General features: G+C 38.8%; 1 protein-coding gene across 2 annotated transcripts; it reads left to right on the forward strand.

Moving 5' to 3' along the window:
- Positions 1-282: 282 nt before the first annotated feature.
- MAGOH (mago homolog, exon junction complex subunit) lies at positions 283-18429 on the forward strand. Of its 2 annotated transcripts, none has more exons than XM_081306755.1 (5): positions 283-448; positions 2496-2554; positions 4570-4680; positions 6436-6518; positions 18283-18429. In XM_081306755.1, exons 1-5 carry the CDS (start codon positions 361-363, stop codon positions 18317-18319), a joined length of 378 nt encoding a protein of 125 aa, XP_081162881.1. In that variant the 5' UTR covers positions 283-360; the 3' UTR covers positions 18320-18429. The 2 variants fall into 2 exon arrangements, with proteins under 2 accessions (XP_081162881.1, XP_081162880.1); XM_081306754.1 differs by lacking the exon at positions 18283-18429 and adding an exon at positions 8467-8735.
- Positions 18430-19838: the final 1409 nt, after the last annotated feature.

Genomic DNA, 19838 nt, shown 5'->3' on the forward strand with positions numbered 1-19838 from the left:
GTAAGGAATCTTCTCCGACTCATGAGTCGGTTTCCTTTAAAATGGCGGGTCCCAGGATAGAAGTCCCGGGCTCCCAGTCTTTAAATGAGGTCGCCAGTCCCTGAAGAAGCAGCACGACGACCGCCGGCAACTTCCACCTCATTCCCAAAACACACAGAGAAGTTCCTCCACTTTAACCGCCCCGGGGTGGAAAAGAGGGACAAGCTTTTCCCCACCTCCGGGGAGGAGGGACCTAGACACCGCGAGCGCGCCCTTTCCTTTACGTCACTTCCGCGCGCCACCGTAAACGTCATTATCGGCCGCCGACCGCGGCTTTGTGCTTTACTTCTGAAGTTCGGTCTTAGTTCCATTTTGCTAGACATGGAGAGTGACTTTTATCTACGTTACTACGTGGGTCACAAAGGCAAGTTCGGCCACGAGTTCTTGGAGTTTGAATTCCGACCCGACGGTAAGAGCGGCTTCTCGCGCGCCCGGAGTGCTAGGCCTGGGGGCATCCCTGGGGTCCGGAATGGGCAGGGAACTAGAGGAAGGGACTGAGACCCGAGCAGACCGGGTCTGAAGGAACCCTCTTTCTCCGCTCTTAGGTTCTTTCTATCCATGTGCAGCGGCTTCTGTTTAGTGCTAGTTGTGACCGGTTTGCTTACATTTGCTGTGTTCCACTCTAGGAATACAGCAACGAGGATAGACAAACTAATCCTCTCGCGGAACTTCTGTTTCAACGCTGGGAGAGGGATCACAAAATGATCCCAGACAGTGACGATTGATCCTGAAAAGGCAAAATGTTGAAATAATTGCTGGTTGAGCTGCTTTAAGATAGGGTAGCCTTTAGAGCGCTCTCTGAAGAGTGGATATTGGAACTGAGCCCTGGGTGTCAAGAAGGAGCCAGCCTCGTGAAGCTCAGGAGGAAGAGCATTTTACAGAGGGAGTAGCAAATGTCAAGGGCAAGAACAAGCCAGGCATGTTTCAGATAGCCAATGTGATGGTTGAGCAATAGTTGAGCTCTGAGGACAATAGTAGGAGATTATGTCGGATAGGTTGGGGCCACACCATGTGTTTATAGACCATGGTAAAGAGTTTAGATTTCTAAATACAGCAGGACAAAGTCGGAAATTTTGAAGCAAAGGAAAGATGTTATCTGTTCCTGAAAAAGTATTCTAGCTATTGGGTGCAGAATGGGCAAGAGTGGAAATGGTCACTAATGAGGAAGTGTTGGTTGGGACTAGGGTACCAATTAATAGAAATGGAGACGATTTGGGATAGTGTTGGGTGCAGAACCAATTAGGCTTGACTGATAATATTTGGAAGGCACACTGGTGGAGGAAAGAGGAGTCAAAGATGATAGAAAATTTGAACTAAATGAGGGTACAAAGATGAATCTGACAAGCTTCAACTGTGAGGGAGATAGATTTGTAAACAAACAGTGATAGAATGGTGTATTAGGTGTTGTGGCATAAAGAAGCAAAGGAAACTTTGGAAGCAAAGAGGAGGCACCTAATCTAACTTGAGGGTCAGAGAAAACTTCCTGCATACTATGACTTGAGTTGAAGGATGTGCAGAATTGTGTAGTAGTTGTGTTTTGGATGATTCACAGCAAAGAGGCTGAAAGCTAAAAAGTGCTTGAGATGTTTCAGGCAGAAACAACGTGTTTGACACCAGCTGTGATTAAAGATTATGTAGGAGAGAGGTTACAAAGAAAGGCAGGGGTTCAGCTTAGTTGCTATAATAAGGAGTTTGGTTTTGTCAGGAAGGCAGAAGGAAACCATTGAGTATCAAAATATTAGATTAACCTAGCCATGTAGTTCTGTTCCTGCATCACATTGTCCATTGTAAGTAACATGAAATGAAACTTGAAGTAGAGAAAAAGTGAAAAGGCTTTTTATTTGGCTCTTCTTACCTGTGTCTTCCATAGTGGGGGAAATCATGTTTTCTGGTTTTTTTTCTATCTTCTCCTTCATCCCTGCCATATTCCCCAAACTAGCCTGTTCACTCTTCATATGCACAGAGGGCCTTGTGTACCAAATGTGTTCAATGATAAAAGCACATTCTTTTCATCACAGAAATATCAGATTGTCACATGGTTGTATGATAATACATATAAACAGCATCCTACAGTTTTCAATGTGCCTTCACATGTCCTCTGGCAGGTAAGTTATCAACTACAATCCTTATTTTCAGCTGAGAGTATTAATCTGCAGAACTGTGGTTTGTCTGAGTCACAAAACAGTCTGCTTTTGTTCTTTTACATAGGTAGTTGCCTTTTGCTTGAACTGTAGTTCAGTGTTACCTGAATTTTTGGCTGGGAGGCTAGTAACCTGAAGTGACAAACTGAAAAGGCTAGTAGTGTTGAAACTCCAAGGTGTACATAGTAAATCTGACAGCCCCTTTGAAAAACAGTTAGGATACATTTTAGGCAACAGATAATAGTCTCGGTAGACTAATAATGCTTTATTCATATGTTTTTACTATATATTGCATTTATTTTCTGCCTTTTATAGGTAAATTGAGGTATGCCAACAACAGTAATTACAAAAATGATGTCATGATCAGAAAAGAGGTATGAGCCTTTCATTTTCATTTCAGTCTGTCTTTCTGCCTTATATTGGTTTTGCTCTTTCTAGGAATAGTATTTAAAGTTAAGGACTAGGGAAGTAGATCTATATCTGTAAACAGCTTCTAGATTATGTCTTTTTTATTTTATTTATGTATTTCAGTTTTTATTTTATAATTATGAATCAATTACTGATAGCTACTTGAAGCCTGGTATGCCTTGGTTGGATCCCTCAATCTGCTGCTTACTAACCTATGTGATCTTGGATAAGTTTCCTGGCTGAACTTGATAAGTCTCTGTTTCTTCATGTGCAGAAACAGGGATAATAAAATCATTGTCCCTTTCCAAGTACTGTCATAGAATTAAATATGTTATTCTTAAAGCAGTTGGTATATTCCTCGGCACATAGCACTCAATGAAGAGAGCTATTTAATTTGCATCTGAAAGTGAAAAGGGAGCATGGAAAGCAATTAGCATCATTGAATACATGATAGATGCCATGCATGGCACCAGGTGTTAAGATCATACATATGATCTTATTAACCCTGATTATAAGCCCATGTGATGGGAGGTATTATATCCTCTTTATAACAAAATGAAGGCCCAGATGGGGCCTGTTCACAGTCATCCTTGCTAGTAAGAGGTTAACAACTGGAATTCAGATCTGTGCATATATTATGCTTTGGATATGAGATGCTTGTCATACTCCCCTGACCCCAAAGAAATATCACGTAGTAATGCAGGAATGTTTAGAGGTGAAATGGTTTGATTTTGAGAGCTATAACCACATTGGTATAGATTAATCCATTTGATGGACTTATAATTTGAATTACTAAGCAGTAATTATAGGCAGGTGTGTTGTGACTGGAGGAGGTAAGTCACTGAGGGCATGCCCTGGAAGGGTTTATCTTCTCTGTGGCCTCTTTCCCGCTGCCCTTCCCTCTGCTTCCCTCCTCCCTGGCGGGCATCTTTCCTCTGCCAAGCCCTTCCCTCATGAAGTTTTGCCTCAACTAGGGCCCAGAGCAATGGAATTAGCTGACCACGTACTGAACCTCTGAAACCATGAGCCCAGATTAAACTTTTTCTCCCCTAACTAGTTCTTATCAGGTATTTTGGTAACGGTGACGAAAAACTGACTACACAGCATGCCTTAGTACAGTTCCATGGACTCTCATTCTGTTGTGATTTGTCACATTGTTTTTTATACCATAAAAAATTAAAACTAGTGAATAAGATCTATGTTAACATGGAAAGACTTTGTCAAAGCTACTTTTTCTTTTTCTTTTTTTTTTTTTTATAAATTGTTCTACAAATTCTTTTTTTTTTAGAGAGAGAGAGAGAGAGAATTTTTAATATTTATTTTTTAGTTCTCGGCGGACACAACATCTTTGTTTGTATGTGGTGCTGAGGATCGAACCCGGGCCGCACGCATGCCAGGCGAGCGCGCTACCACTTGAGCCACATCCCCAGCCCCTCAAAGCTACTTTTTCCTTTTACCACTTTGTTACATTTGAAAATATCTTAACAGTCAATGTATTTTTTTAAATTTTTTTTTTTAGTTGTATATGGACTCAGTGCCTTTATTTGTTTTTATGTAGTGCTAGGATTGAACCCAGTGCCTCACACTCTCGAGGCAAGTGCTCAGCCACTGAGCTACAACTCAAGCCCACAGTCAATGTATTTTAATAACTATTTAACGAGCAATTGATTTTACACTTTTCCATACTTGTCAGCATCCTTACATTTTTTTTCAATATGGGCTAGCGTACAAAGTGTTTTTAGTTTGTTTTGTTTTTTGGGGGGTACTGAGGATTGAACCCAGGGTACCTTACCACTGAGCTATATTCCCAACCTTTTTACTTTTTATTTTGAGACAGGATCTCACTCAGTTTTCCAGGCTAATACACTACCATGCCCAACTGCACAGAAATAGGTCTTCAGGAGCTGTTGTTTTTATCTTGTCTGAGTCAGAGTACTCCATAAAAATACAACCTAAGTTCTTTTTTTTAACCTGCTTTCAGGCCTATGTACATAAAAGTGTGATGGAGGAATTGAAGAGAATAATTGATGACAGTGAAATTACCAAAGAGGATGATGCTTTGTGGCCTCCTCCTGACCGAGTAGGCCGGCAGGTATGTATTTCATTGACTGTCCTTGTAATACAGAAGTCTTACAAAAAAGATGACATTTACTGCACTGCTTAATGTGTGCATGCATATGTGCATGTTACTGAGCCTTGCATGAAACAGATAACTAGCATTTTGTCTAAGAAAACATTAATTCCAGAAAGAGGACCAGAGACAGCAAGTGGTGTTGCAGGCTACCCAGAGCCCAGCCCTGAATTGCTTCTTGTGATCTACCCTCTTAGACCTTTTGCTCTCTATCTCACATATTGAGTAACTTCTCTGAACAAAGCATGTGGGGATATAGAGATAAATAAAAATAGTTATTTCACAACCTAATTGAAGGAAATCATGCAAGTGTCTATATGTATTTAAATTCATGACACGTGTGTGTGTGTGTGTGTGTGTGTGTGTGTGTGTATAAAATTCTTAAGATTGTTTTGGGAATTAAAAAAATAAGAGCCATTGTCTTATTTAACTGAATTAACCAAAAATATATTTCTACCTTGACTGCAGGCATCATAATCCAGATTTCTAATTGATTTCCTCATCTTGTACAGCCCACATTTCCATCCTAAAATCTTGTGATCTTTAAAAATGTAAATTTGTTTGTGTATTCCACTGATTTTTATGATGCTCTCAAGTGAACTATTATCCCTAGCCCCTGAGAATACTGTTATCCTACTTTTAGGAATTTTCCTAGGGAAATTTTCACATACCTGCAAGGAAATACATAGAAGAATTTTGTCACATTGTTTTTTATACCAAAAAATTTTTCAAAACTAGTGAATAAGATCTATGCTAACTCAACATGGAAAAATCTAAAAAGCAATATTGAATGGAAAAAGTAAAAAGATACATGTAGTATGACCACATAAAATAGATTTAAAACATACTACCAAATCTAAAATCACAAGTAGAAAGAATACACTACAGCTTTAGGGGACAGAGGAAGGAGAAAGAATGGGAGATGGCACCAGATATGGTGGTACATGCCTGTAATCCCAGCACCTGGTGGTGGCTGAGGCAGGAACAGCATAAGCTCAAGGCCAGCCTCCACAACTTAGTGAGACCTAAAATAAATTTTTTTTTTTTTCAAAAAATAAAAAGGACTGGGATGTAACTCAGTGTCAAGGCACCCTTGGGTTCAATCCCTAGTACCAAAAGAAGAAAAAGCATGGAAGATAGATTTTTTAATATTTATTTTTTTTAAAAAAAGAAGGTGGGGAAAAAAGGTCTCACTGGAAGAATATAAGTTCTTCAAAGACAGAGTTATGTGTTTGGTTTGGTTTTATTAATCTGTCCTAAGCACGAAGAACAATACGTGGCAAAGAGGAGGCAATCATATAGATAGTTTGAAGGTTTATGGTATTTGTGTCACTGTTTACAAATTGAAACCCAAGGTCATACAGCTAGTAAGTAGCAAAACTGAGATCAAACCCAAGATCTAGGATAATTTTCCTTGTTCCATGTTGCCCAGAAAGGTTGGATACCAGATCTATCCACGTCACTTCACAAAGTGGTATGTAAATTTAAATCTCACATGATTGTCCTTGAAAAAACTACTCTCTCTAGGCAGATGAGTTTCTCAAGGGCTTATCTAGTATCATCTCTGTTTCCATCACAGTTTAATGCTTAAAATAAGGTACTTTTTCTATGTGGGCATCTATAGTAGAGTTGAGTGATTTGGAAGTAGTGGGCCCCTTCCTTGTACTTGATGAACATTTCAGCTCTGCCCAACTTAGATTTTTTAAATGTTTCTAGGAGCTTGAAATCGTCATTGGAGATGAACACATTTCTTTCACAACATCAAAAATTGGTTCCCTTATTGATGTTAATCAATCTAAGTAAGTATGTATGATCCTTTTATCCACTATGTCTATCTTGGAGTAGATTAATAAGAAACTTGAACCAAATTGGGACCTTTATGAGAAGATCTGGTGCAATTGCAAGACAGAACCAGGCAACTTTTGTCCCCTTCATTAGAAAAGGACTCCACATTATAGTCATTTCACAGTATCCACAGGGGATTGGTGCCAGGACCACTATAGACACCAAAACTGCGGTTGATTAAGTTTCATATAAAATGGTTTAACACATTCATATAGCTTATATACATCTTCATGTATACTTTAAATCATCTGTAGGTTACTTATAATACCTAATACAGGGTTGGGGTTATGGCTCAGTGGTAGAGCGCTTGTCTAGCATATGTGAGGCCTCAGCACCACATAAAAATAAATAAATAAATGAATAAAGGTCTATCAACAACTAAAAAATATATATTAAAAAAATACCTAATACAGGATAAATGCTATGTAAATAGTTGTTATACTGTATTGTTTAAGGAATAATGAGAAAAAAAAATCTGCTATTATAGGCCTAAATACATTTTGATCCATGTGTGGTTTGGACCCATGAATGATAAAGATCCTCTGCAGATTTGGGCCAACTGTATTTTTAAAGGCTAGTTCTGTTACTTTTTGTGTTTCAGTCATTGATACTAAAACTTTCTCAGTCTCTCTCTCTCTCTCTCACACACACACACACACACACACAGAGAGTAATGCATCAAAGCAGACAGAATAGAAAATTAAGTACGCATGAAGAAGTTCTTGAAATAAACTGTACCATATCCTAGTCTGAGAAGCTTTCTCAGTCACTGTTGACCATTCACCCCAGCACCTCTTTAAGTGTTGATTAAATTTGAAATCTCTTAATATCTAAATTTAAAAATTCATATTGTCATTGGGGCAAATTACAATGTTGCAATACAAATCTATATGCTTTAAAGGGTCTAGAATCCAACAACCTGTTTGACTCCTGTGTTTTAAGGATTTGGAATTAGTTATGGATCACTGTTAGTAAATGTTGGGTTTAATTGTCTTCCTTCAGTATTTTTGTTCTTAGATATTGATGCCTAGTAATATTCAGCCTCTTGGTCCTGCTTAGTACCACTTTAAAAAGGGGGGAGGAGGTTGTTTCTAATTCTGAAAGCAATACATGTTCATTGTAGAAAGCACAGGAAATATATAAAAAATAGAAAAGAAGGGAAAAAATTTCCCATAATCTTAGATAACCATTGTTAATATCTTGAAATATATCTTTTTAGTCTTTTGCTGTGTGTGTACATTAAAAAATAGTTTTTGAAAAGCATAAAAAATATTGAAATGTTATATTAATCATGATTTGGGGGTGGGAGGGGTACTAGGGATTGAACTCAGGGGTACTCGACCACTGAGCCACATCCCCAGCCCTATTTTGTATTTTATTTAGAGACAGGGTCTCACTGAGTTGCTTAGCGCCTCGCTTTTGCTGAGACTGGCTTTGAACTCACAATCCTTCCTCAGCCTTCTGAGCCACTGAAGGAAGGAAATATCAAGCCGGGTGTGGTGACACATGCCTATAATCCTAGCAGCTCAGGAGAGTGAGGCAGGAGGATCATAAGTTCAAAGCCAGCCTCAGCAAAATCGAGTCACTAAACAATTCAGTGGGACCCTGTCTCTAAATAAAATACAAAATAGGGCTGGGGTGTGCCTTAGTGGTTGAGTGCCCCTGGGTTCAATCCCTGGTACCTCCCTCCCCCAAAAAACAACATATTTAAATGCCCTCATAATATTTCATTTTAATATTTGTAATATTTCTTTATGGGTTTTAGGCTGTTCAAAGGTTTAATGCTTCATAAGAAGCATTTTGGTAGATAAATAATCAGATTATTAATTGGGTTATGTTTTGGAGGGATTTTTTTGCCAGTTTTTCTCAGCATTTTAATTTTTTTCCCCTCTTACATTTTAGGGATCCAGAAGGCTTACGAGTATTTTATTATCTTGTCCAGGACCTGAAGTGCTTGGTCTTCAGTCTTATTGGATTACACTTCAAAATTAAACCAATTTAAATGAAATATTAGTATGGACCTGAGGGGGGGTGGAAGTAGTTGTTTTTAATTACCACTATCAGGAGATTTTTGTGTATATCAAGGCAGTATTTTTTTTATAAACTGTAAATGATTGTCTTTAATAAATATGTGATAAAATCCAATTTTTTATTTTAACCTGAACATATGAGCATTCCTCGGTTACTTTGTAAAACACCAACATTGTGTGGAAGTATTACCAAAATATCTACCAGTTCTCTGGAAACTACCATTTACAGGAAACAAGTAAATGGAGGAAAAAAGTTTAAAAACAGAGTAAGAATCCAGTTAATAATATTCAGAGGAAAAGAAATTCTTGAACAAATGATCTGGCTTCTTAAATAAATTGCAAGAGCTGGGCACTGTGGCGCATGATTATAATCCCAGCGGTTTGAGAGGCTGAGGCAGGAGGATTGTGAGTTCAAAGCCAGCCTAAGCAATGGCAAGGTGCTAAGCAACTCAGTGAGACCCTGTTCAAAGATTTTAGGGATCCAGAAGGCTTACGATAAAATAATACAATAAGGTATTTAAATAAAATACAAAAAGGTCTGGGAATATGGCTCAGTGGTCGAGTGCCCCTGAGTTCAATTCCTGGTACCGAGAAAAATATAAATTGCAAGAAAAACAGGACATGGAACAGAAATGCATAAAGGAGATTTAAAAAGACATATTAATTGCTGGGTGTAGTTTAGTGGTAGAGTGCTTGCCTAATATCCCTAAGGACCTGGATTCATTACCTAGCACTACCAAAACAAAAAACCCCACAGTCCATGCAATGTATGGATTATTTGGATCATGACCCAAATTGACATTAATGAGGAAATTTGAACATAGGTATTTGAAGACAATAATGAAGTAGTGTTAATTTTTTAGGTATGAAATTATGGTTGGGGCTGGGTTTAGTGGCACACACCTGAAATCCCAGCAGCTTGGGAGACTGAAGCAGGAGAATCGTGGGTTCAAAGCCAACCTCAGCAAAAGCAAGGCACTAAGCAACTCTGAGACCCAGTCTCAAAATAAAATACAAAATAGGGCTGCGGATGTGGCTCAGTGGTTGAGTGCCTGAGTTCAGACCCTGGTACCAAAATAAAAAATTGTGGTTAGAGTTTTTTTATTTTTTTTATTTATTTTTTATTTTTTTTTTTTCAAGAGAGAGTGAAAGAGGAGAGAGGAGAGTGAGAGAGAGAGAATTTTTAATATTTATTTTTTTAGTTCTCGGCAGACACAACATCTTTGTTGGTATGTGGTGCTGAGGATCGAACCCGGGCCGCACGCATGCCAGGGGAGCGCGCTACCGCTTGAGCCACATCCCCATCCCGGTTAGAGTTTTTTTAAAACATCTTTTATAGACACATCTATATTTCAATGTAGGGGTAAATACCTTGTTTTAACATATTTTTTTTTAATTTTTTATTCTAATTTGTTATATATGACAGCAGAATACATTATAATTCATATTACACATATAGAACACAATTTTTCATATTTCTGGTTGTATACAAATTCATATACCATTCGTGTCTTCATACATGTATTTAAGGTAATCATATCCATCTCATTCCACCATCTTTTTCTACCCCCATTCACCCTCCCTGCCCCTCACCCCTTTCCCCTATCTAGAGTTTGTCTAATCCTCCCATCCTCCCCCTCCAAACCCCACTATGAATCAGCCTCCTTATATCAGAGAAAACATTCGGGATTTGTTTTTTGGGGATTGGCTTACTTCAATTTAGCATTATATTCCCCAACTCCATTTACCTGCAAATGCCATGATTTTATTCTCTTTTATTATTGAGTAATACTCCATTGTGAATATATACCACATTTTCTTTATTCATTCATCTACTGAAGGGCATCTAAGTTGGTTCCACAGTTTAGCTATTGTGAATTGTGCTGCAATAAACATTGATGTGGCTGTGTCCCTGTTTTTAAGTCCTTTGGGTGTAGACCAAGGAGTGGGATAGCTGGGTCAAAAGGTGGTTTTATTCCCAGTTTTCCAAGGAATCTCCATACTGTTTTCCATATTGGATGCACCATTTTACAGTCCCACGAGTATGTACGTATGATGAGTGTGCCTTTTTCCCCTCATCCTCACCAACACTTACTGTTGTTTGTATTCTTAATAGCTGCCATTCTGACTGGAGTGAGATGAAATCTTAGAGGTAGTTTTGATTTGCATTTCTCTAATTGTTAGAGATGTTGAACATTTTTTCATATATTTGTTGATTGATTGTATATCACCTTCTGACAAATGTCTATTCACTTCCTTGGCCCATTCATTGATTGGGTTATTTATTGTTTTTTGTTTTTTTGGTGTTTATCTTTTTGAGTTATTTATATACCCTAGAGATTAGTGCTCTATCTGATGTGCAAGTGGTAAAGATTTGCACCTAAGCTGTTGGCCCTCTATTCACTTTACTGATTGTTTCTTTTGCTGAGAAGAAGCTTTTTAGTTTGAATCCATCCATTTATTCTTTTTTTTTAATACCATTTTCTTTATTTTTTTCTCCATTTCTTTCATTTATTCTTTTTTTTTTTCTTTTTAAAGAGAGAGTGAGAGAGGGGAGAGAGAGAGAGAGAGAGAGAGAGAGAATTTTTTAATATTTATTTTTTAGTTCTCCACGGACACAACATGGTTGTTTGTATGTGGTGCTGAGGATCGAACCCGGGCCGCACGCATGCCAGGCGAGCACGCTACCGCTTGAGCCACATCCCCAGCCCCCATTTATTCTTTATTTTAATTCTTGCGCTATAGGAGTCATATTAAGGAAATAGGGGCCTAATCCAATATGATGGAGATTTGGACCTAATTTTTCTTCTATTAGATGCAGGCAGGGTCTCTGGTTTAATTCCTAGATCCTTAATCACTTTGAGTTGAGTTTTACGCATGGTGAGGATAGGGGTTTAATTTCATTTTGTTACATATGGATTTCCAGTTTTCCCAGCACCATTTGTTGAAGAGGCTATCTTTTCTCCAATGTACATTTTTGACGCCTTTGCCTAATATAAGATAATTGTAATTATTTGGTTAGTCTCTGTGTCCTCTATTCTTTTTTAAATTTTTTTTTAATTGTAGATGAACACAATATATTTTATTTATTTTTATGTGGTGCTGAGGATAGAACTCAGTGCCTCATGTGTAGGCAAGTGCTCTACCACTGAGCCACAGCCCCAGCTCCTCTGTGTCCTCTATTCTGTATCATTGGCTGACCAGTCTATTTTGGTGCCAATACCATGCTGTTTTTGTTACTATTGCTCTGTAGTATATAGTTTAAGTTCTGGTATAGTGATGCCACCTGCTTCACTCTATTTGCTAAGTCTTGCCTTAGCTACTCTGGGTCTCTTATTTTTCCAGATTAATTTCAAGACTGCTTTTTCTATTTCTATGAGGAATGTCATTGGGATTTTGATTGGAATCACATTAAATGTGTACAGTGCTTTTGGTAGTATGGTCATTTTGACAATATTAATTCTGCCTATCCAAGAACAAGGGAGATATCTCCATCTTCTAAGGTCTTCTTTAATTTCTTTCTTTATTGTTTCGTAGTTTTTGTGGTAGAGATCTTCCACCTTTTTCATTAGGTTTATTCCCAAGAACTTTATTTTTAAAGGCTATTGTAAATGGATTAATTTTCCTAGTTTCCCTTTCAGAGGGTGATTTATGGGTGTTGATTTTGCATCCTGCTACTTTGCTGAATTCGTTTACTAGTTCTAGAAGTTTTCTGGTGGAATTTTTTGGATCTTTTGGTTTAGAAACATATTGTCGGCAAATAATGCTAATTTGAGTTCTTCTTTTCCTATCTGTATCCCTTTAATTTCTTTCATCTGTCTAATTGCTCTGGACAGTGTTTCAAGAACTGTGTTAAATAGAAGTGGTGAAAGAGGGCATCCCTGTCTTGTTGCAGTTTTTAGAGGGAATGCTATCAATTTTTCTCCATTTAGAATGATGTTGGCCTGGGGCTTAGTATAGATAGCCTTTATGATGTTGAAATATGTTCTTGTTATCCCAATATCTCTATGTTCATTAGATATTGGTCTGAAGTTTTCTTTCTTTGATATGTCTTTGCCTGGTTTTGGAATCAGGGTGATATTGGCCTCATAGAATGAGTTTGGAAGTGCTCCCTCTTTTACTATTTCCTGAAATAAATTGAAGAGTATTGGTATTAGTTCCTCTTTAAAGGTCTTGTAGTAGAACTCAGCTGTGTATCCATGCAGTCCTGGGCTTTTCTTGGTTGGTAGGCTTCTGATGGTGTCTTCTATTTCATCACTTGAAATTAATCTGTTTAAATTATGTATATCATCCTGATTCAATTTTGGCAAACCGTATGACTAGAAATTTGAGGATGCCTTTGATACTCTATTTTATTGGAGTACAAGTTTACAAAATAACTTCTAATTATCTTCTGTATTTCTGTAGTGTCTTGTGGTATTTCCTTTTTCACCACATATGTTAGTAAAATTTTGAGTTTTCTCTCTCCTCTTCATTAGCATGGCTAAGTGTTTGTCAATTTTATTTATTTTTTCAAAGAACCAACTTTTTGTTTTGTCAATTTTTCAGTTTCTTTTGTTTCAATTTCATTGATTTCAGCTCTGATTTTAATTATTTCCTGTCTTCTATTGCTTTTGGTGTTGATTTGTTCTTCTTTTTCTAGGGCTTTGAGATGTAATGTTAAGTCATTTATTTGTTGACTTTTTCTTCTTTTAATGAATGAACTCCATGCAATGTACTTTCCTCTTAGAACTGCCTTCACAGTGATCCACAGATTTCAATATATTGTATCTGTGTTCTCATCACCTCTAAAATTTTTTTAATCTCCTCCTTGATGTCCTCTGCAACCCATTGTTCATTTAGTAACATATTATTTAGTCTCCAGGTGTTAGAGCAGCTTTTATTTTTTATTTTATCATTGATTTCTAATTTTATTCCATTATGATCTGATGGAATGTAGGGTAGTATCTCTACTTTTGCTAAGAGTTGCTTTGTGGCATAATATATGGTCTATTTTAGAGAAGGATCCATGTGCTGCTGAGAAGAAAATGTATTCGTTCATTGAAGGATGAAATATTCTATATATATTAAGTCCAAGTTATTGATTGTATCATTGAGTTCTATAATTTCTTTTAGTTCAGCTTTTTTTGGAAGATCTATCCAGTGGTGAAAGAGGTGTGTTAAAGTCACCCAGAATTGTTATGTTGTGATCTATTGACTCTTGAACTTCAGAAGAGTTTGTTTGATGAACATAGATGCTCCATTGTTTGGGGCATATAAATTCATTATTGTTATGTCTTGTTGATGAATGTTTCCCTTAAGCAGTAAGAAATAGCCTTTATTATCCCTTTTGATTAACTTTGGCTTAAAGTCTACTTTATTTGATATGAGGATGAAAACTCCTGCTTGCTTCTGCAGTCCATGTGAGTGGTATGATTTTTCCCAGTCTTTCACCTTTAGTCTGTGGATGTCTTTTCCTATGAGCCTCTTGAAGGCAGCATATTGTGGGGTCTCTTTTTTTTTTAAATCCAATCTGCCAGTCTATGTCTTTTGATTGGTGAGTTTAGGCCATTAACATTCAAGGTTATTATTGAGACATGATTTGTATTCCCAGCCATTTTTGTTTATTTTTGGCATTGACTTGGTTTCTCCTTTGATTAGTTTTTCCTTTAGTGTAGTTTCTCCATTTGCTAATTTTCATTGTTGTTTTTCAATTCCTCTTCATGGAATATTTTGCCGAAGAAGTTTTATAGTGCAGGCTTTCGAGTTGTAAATTCTTTTAACTTTTGTTTAACATGGAGATTTTTATTTCATCATCAAATCTAAAGCTTAATTTTGCTTGATATAAAGTTCTTGGTTGGCATCCATTTTCTTTCAGAACTTGATATATGTTGTTCCAGGATCTTCTAGCTTTCAGGATCTGGGTTGAAAAATCTGCACATAATCTAATTGGTTTCCCCCATATGTAATCTGATTCCTTTCTCTCATGGCGTTTAATATTCTCTCCTTATTCTGTATGTTTTGGCATTTTCATTACATATTCCGTGGTGTGGATCTGTTGTGATTTTATACATTTGGCATCCTGTAAGCCTCTTGAATTTGGTTTTCCAATTCATTCCTCAAGTTTGGAAATTTTTCTGATATTATTTCATTGAATGGATTGCTCATTCCTTTGGTTTGGAACTCTATTCCTTCCTCTGTCCCAATATCTCTTTAATTTGGTCTTTTCATGCTATCCAATATTTCTTGAATGTTCTGCTCATGGTTTCTTACCATTTTCTCTGTGTGGTCTACTTCTTTTCAAGATTATTTCTTGTCTTCATTCATCTGTCATTCAGGTCTTGTCTTCCAAGTGCTCTCTTCTGTTGGTAACGCTTCCAATTGAACTTTTAATTTGGTTTATTGTTTCTTTCAGGGATTTCTGTTTGTTTGTTTGTTTGTTAGAACTTCTATCTCCATATTGAAATTATCTTTTGCTTCCTGTATATGTTTATGTAGCTCTTTGTCAAAATGATCTTTTGCTGCCTGTATTTGGTCTCTTATATCATCCTTTAATTCACAGAACATTTTAATTATGTACACCCTGAGCTCCTTCTCTGTCATTTCTTCTGCTGTGCTTGCCATGGATTCTAATAATGTGGTATCTTGATTTGTTTGGGGTACTTTCTTCCATTGTCTTTTCATATTGCTTGTGTGTCTTCCCTTCTAGCACTGTGGATCTGAGGAGTTACCATTTTTACCCTGTAGGCTTATAGTGCCCCTGTAGGATTCCAATACCTCTCCTTTGAGGTGTAGGACAATGTTAACAGATCCCAGTATAAACAATATATACACCCTACAAACAAATATTTGCTATTAAGACATTTACAGTTTGGTCACAATATTCAGAAATGGTGAATTCAATTATTATCTACAGTATACTCAGTAGGTTTGTATAAGAGTTTATAGTTTCTAATGGTGGACAAAAACCAGGGGTGAGGAGTAGGAAGATAGCTGAGGAGGTAGGAGGTGAGGATACAGAATTGTTATATCTTAGGAAGTGTGAAAGAGAAATCTAAAGAGGAAGATTAGTAGCAGGAGAAGTGAGAGGAAGTAATTTGGGGTAGACAAGTAAGTGGGAAGACAGTAGAGTACATAAAACAAACAGATGTATTTTTTTTAAAGAGAGAGAGAGAGAGAGAGAGAGAGAGAGAGAATTTTTAATATTTATTTTTTAGTTCTCGGCAGACACAACATCTTTGTTGGTATGTGGTGCTGAGGATCGAACCTGGGCCGCACGCATGCCAGGCGAGCACGCTACCGCTTGAGCCACATCCCCAGCCCAAAACAGATGTATTAAGAAAAATAAAAATACTATTTTAAAAAGTAAATATTTGTGGAAAAAGAAAAAAATATATACAACACAACTATAATATACTATTCAGATGTGCCAGTCCTCAAAATCCTGTACTTGGTTTCACATATGTTGGGGATGTGAGGGTGGGAGAATAGAGAGGGAGAAGGAAAAAAAAAATCTTGAAGGAAGAAACAGGGATTGTTTTGGTTGGAGATCAGTATCTTTCCTGCTTCCCTTCTCATCCAATAGGTGGGGTCATTTGTTGTTAGCTTGTATTTAGGCCCTCAGGATGGTGAAGGTAATCAGGGTAGGAGGGTTGGTACTGGTTGGAGTGCACCTGGAAGTAGGGTATGGGACCTGCCAATCCCCGAAGGGAAACCACACCATGATCTTATTTTTTTATCTTGCCCGAAGACCTCCCAGTTCCTGGTATCTGTGTTAGTCTCTAAACTGTCACACTCACCCTCTCCCTTACTACTTCCTAAATGAAGGACATTTCTCTCTTCTCTCCGGGGCTCTCAAGTGTGGTGCTTTGGGTGCATTGTGCACCTGCCCCAATGAGAGCTGTTTTGCGTTGGTCACTCACTGTGCCGGGTTAGCAGCTACTGGGGAGGGGGAAGGGGAGTTAGAAACTGGATACCTGGCCAGCAGGAGTTCCAAACTGAGAGTTGCTCCACTAAAGATGGTGATGAAGGTGACCCAAGATGGAGGCACCTGCTTTCAGCGATGGGCTTTCGGGTCTGGTGGGGGAACTGGGTGATGGCATTGGATGATGAGTTCAGAGACGAGCTCTGTGGCATGCAGTGTGTGGCTGTCAACTGACTTCAGAGCCTGTGTGAAGTTCTCGGGTACAGACAGGCTACTGCATGTAGGGGACTATCTGCTGCTGCAGAGTCCCAAGATGGAGGCGACCTGAGGAGCCCCACTTGGTAGATGGGGGCCCACACAGGAGTGGCGGCCAGAGTTCCTATGTGTGGGAAGCTGCTGGATGTCCTACGTGGGAGCTGCGTCTGGGATTTCTGCTCAGGTGGGTGGCCGAAAGTTCTGCACGGGTGCTGTTGCCAGTGGTCCTACTCGTGAACCTGGTAGTCCTGTGTGGGCCAGTAGTTGGGAGACCTGCTCTGACACCAAGGCCTGGAGCCCTGGGCAGGCACAGTGACCATGATTCCTGCACGGGAGCAGGCATATGGCTCGTAGAGAAGCAGTATTCTCATTTTGAGTCCCAGGTCATGGAGCGACACAGAATGCTGTCTGCCTCTGCCTGCCATCTTGGATCCCCATGTTTAACACATTTTAAGGGATAAAATGCCTGGCCTCAGAAAAATTTCCCAATTTAAAATCCATTGTAAAATTAAAAACCAGCAGCCATTAAGAACTGAGACCAAGGTGGTACAGATAGTGTGGGAATTTTTGTTCAGGTAGGTAAATGTGCTAAGAACTTTTTTCTCCCCTGCTAACCTGCATGGCTTCTTTAGGTAAAACTGCTGGCAGGAAGTAGGCCTTGATAAGCCTCATCTGACTCATGGGAAGTGATTATCCTAACAAAATTCATACCCCTGAAATGTCTAGATTGGGAGAGGGGCCTATTACAGAGCTGGAGTATTCTAGGAAACTGAGGTAGCGCAAATACCCCCTTTTCAAGCCTTTTGCTGATCAAGTCAGAAAGATTTCAGACATGTCCCTCAGAATAACAAGGATGAATTTATTGAAGGGAAAGGAGACACTCAAAGGAGAGAGTTGGTCCTCTCAGAAAGGAGGGAGACAATATGCCTCCTTTGCATTCCAGTTTTATTTAGGGTCTCAGGGAATTTTCCAGAGAGCTCCACCCAGGTTTACCTCTTGACCTTTGAATTGACAGCAGGGTGACATCAGAATTTCAAGTACCTAGTGCCATGACAATGCTGGATTCCCTTGGCCCATGCTGAGCAACTGTAACCAGATTCTTAATCATTTTACAGGTTTTGTGGTTTGGAGGAATTATCCTTATCTTCTAGAATCTGGTCTGTGAAAATGGTCACAAATGTCTCTCCCTTCAAAGTAACTTTGGTTCCTCTTAAGGAATGCAACACATCCTGTCCACTTAGGCCAGGCAGGGCTGCAGGTAAATTGCTTTGGGGCAAAGAAAGCATGTGGGGGAGTCAGCACAGTGGGCCCATTTTATAGAATTATTCTTGTATTCTCATTTTCCCACTATAGGTAAGAGTGAAAAGGGTCTGGTATTGAGAAAATTAGCTAATAACTGACATGAAGTCAAGCAGTCAATATGGTAAAAATAATGAGGGTTGAGGGGTGATGAATGTTTTTCAAGGAAAGAACAAAGAGTTGCTTAAGTTATTAAAAAACAACAACAACAACTTGTGTTCTTGCTTTTAGGTGTGTATATACAGAAAAGAGGAAATACAATGAATAATGAAAGAAGTGCTTGCTATATAAAAAAGGCAAGTCACCTCCCCAACCCCCCATGGGCATTTCAGCTGGAAGGAACCCTCCTCTTGGGAGAAGTCTGTCCTCTATCACTTTCTTAAATAAATAAATCTTTCTATGCTTCTTTGTCTCGTCTATTCGTCTACTCATGGTGTTCATTCTTCAATTCCGTGGAACATGAACTTGGTCCTGATCACCAATAAAACCAATTTCATCACCATCCTCATCTCTCTGCCCCTAACAGGAACCTAATTCAGGACAGTGCTTTTTTTTTTTTTTTTTAAACTAGGTGGCATCATCCATCCTGGAATGAAGAGGCTAGGTTACAACACATGCAATTCTAATGTTAGGAGTCAAATTGGTAGGAAAATAGGGTTTATTCCAAAACAGCTTTGAAAGATAGAAGAAACATTGTTTCAAAAGTTACTGGCAAAGGACAGATAGTATAGATAATGAATGATCAGAACTTGGGGGCTAATTCAAAGAAAAAGAAATGAAACATTAACACCTCCAGAGCACCCCCTGCCCCAAGGTTATTGACAGCTCTAGGGAATCACTCTTTCCAACACAGGGAGTTGCTAAGGAGTACCTCTGGGCAGCTCTTTTCCTGCCTTTTGGTCCTATAGTCAAGATAGGAAGGCAAGGAGGGTGAGAAGAAAAGAAACCTGAGATCTCTAAAGAGGCAAGACATGACCCTTCCCACAGGCACCAGCTCTGAGTCCCTGATTCCTCTCCAGAGGAGCCTACCAACTGTCTCTGGCTGCTCTCAAATAAAATTTGCTTTCAATGCTTGCTTCGGTGTTTCTCTAGTGTTTAAATCTTCAACAACGGGGAATGAGGACCCAATCCTGATATTCAAGACCAGTATCACTTCCACCTTCAAAGTCTCCAAGCTGAGCAAAAGCTTTATTTATTTTCCACCAAGCAACATACACAGTCCCAGTCCTCCCAACCCCACCCCAGACTGAGTCTTGCTAAATTGCTGAGGCTGTCCCTGAACTTGAGTCTTTTTGTCTCAGCCTCCTTAGTCGCTGGAATTACAGGTGTGCACCACCATGCCTGGCTTATTTATTTTTATTTATTTTTGAGGTACTGGGGATCAAACCCAGGCCTTGCACATGCTAGGCAAGCAATCTACCATCCCCAGCTTTTTTTTTTTTTTTTTTTAAGCAGAGCTTTTCAAGGAAGATGAGCTAAGTGAGGCAGGAAATGCAGCCAAGTGAGACAAAAGGCAGGCCTGAGGAGGGAGGTAGTCTCTACTCAGCTTTCTTGGCCCCTGTCAGGATGGGGGGGCCAGTCTCGGCATGTAGTGATGGTTCTTAATGGGGTGGGAAGGAAGCAAATTCACTGTTTCATTTCCACCACACTTTGCCTCCTTTAAAGACTATAGAACAAGTTAACTGCATCCCTGGGATCCACCAAATCAGGGTCCCTTACTCCAAAATACCTCCTTCTGTAAAGGGAACTTTGGGGCTATAAGTTAATCTGGTGGTATAGTAGACATC

The sequence above is a fragment of the Spermophilus citellus genome, assembly GCF_964194105.1.
Source record: "Spermophilus citellus genome assembly, chromosome: 9".
In the NCBI taxonomy this organism is placed as follows: domain Eukaryota; kingdom Metazoa; phylum Chordata; class Mammalia; order Rodentia; family Sciuridae; genus Spermophilus; species Spermophilus citellus.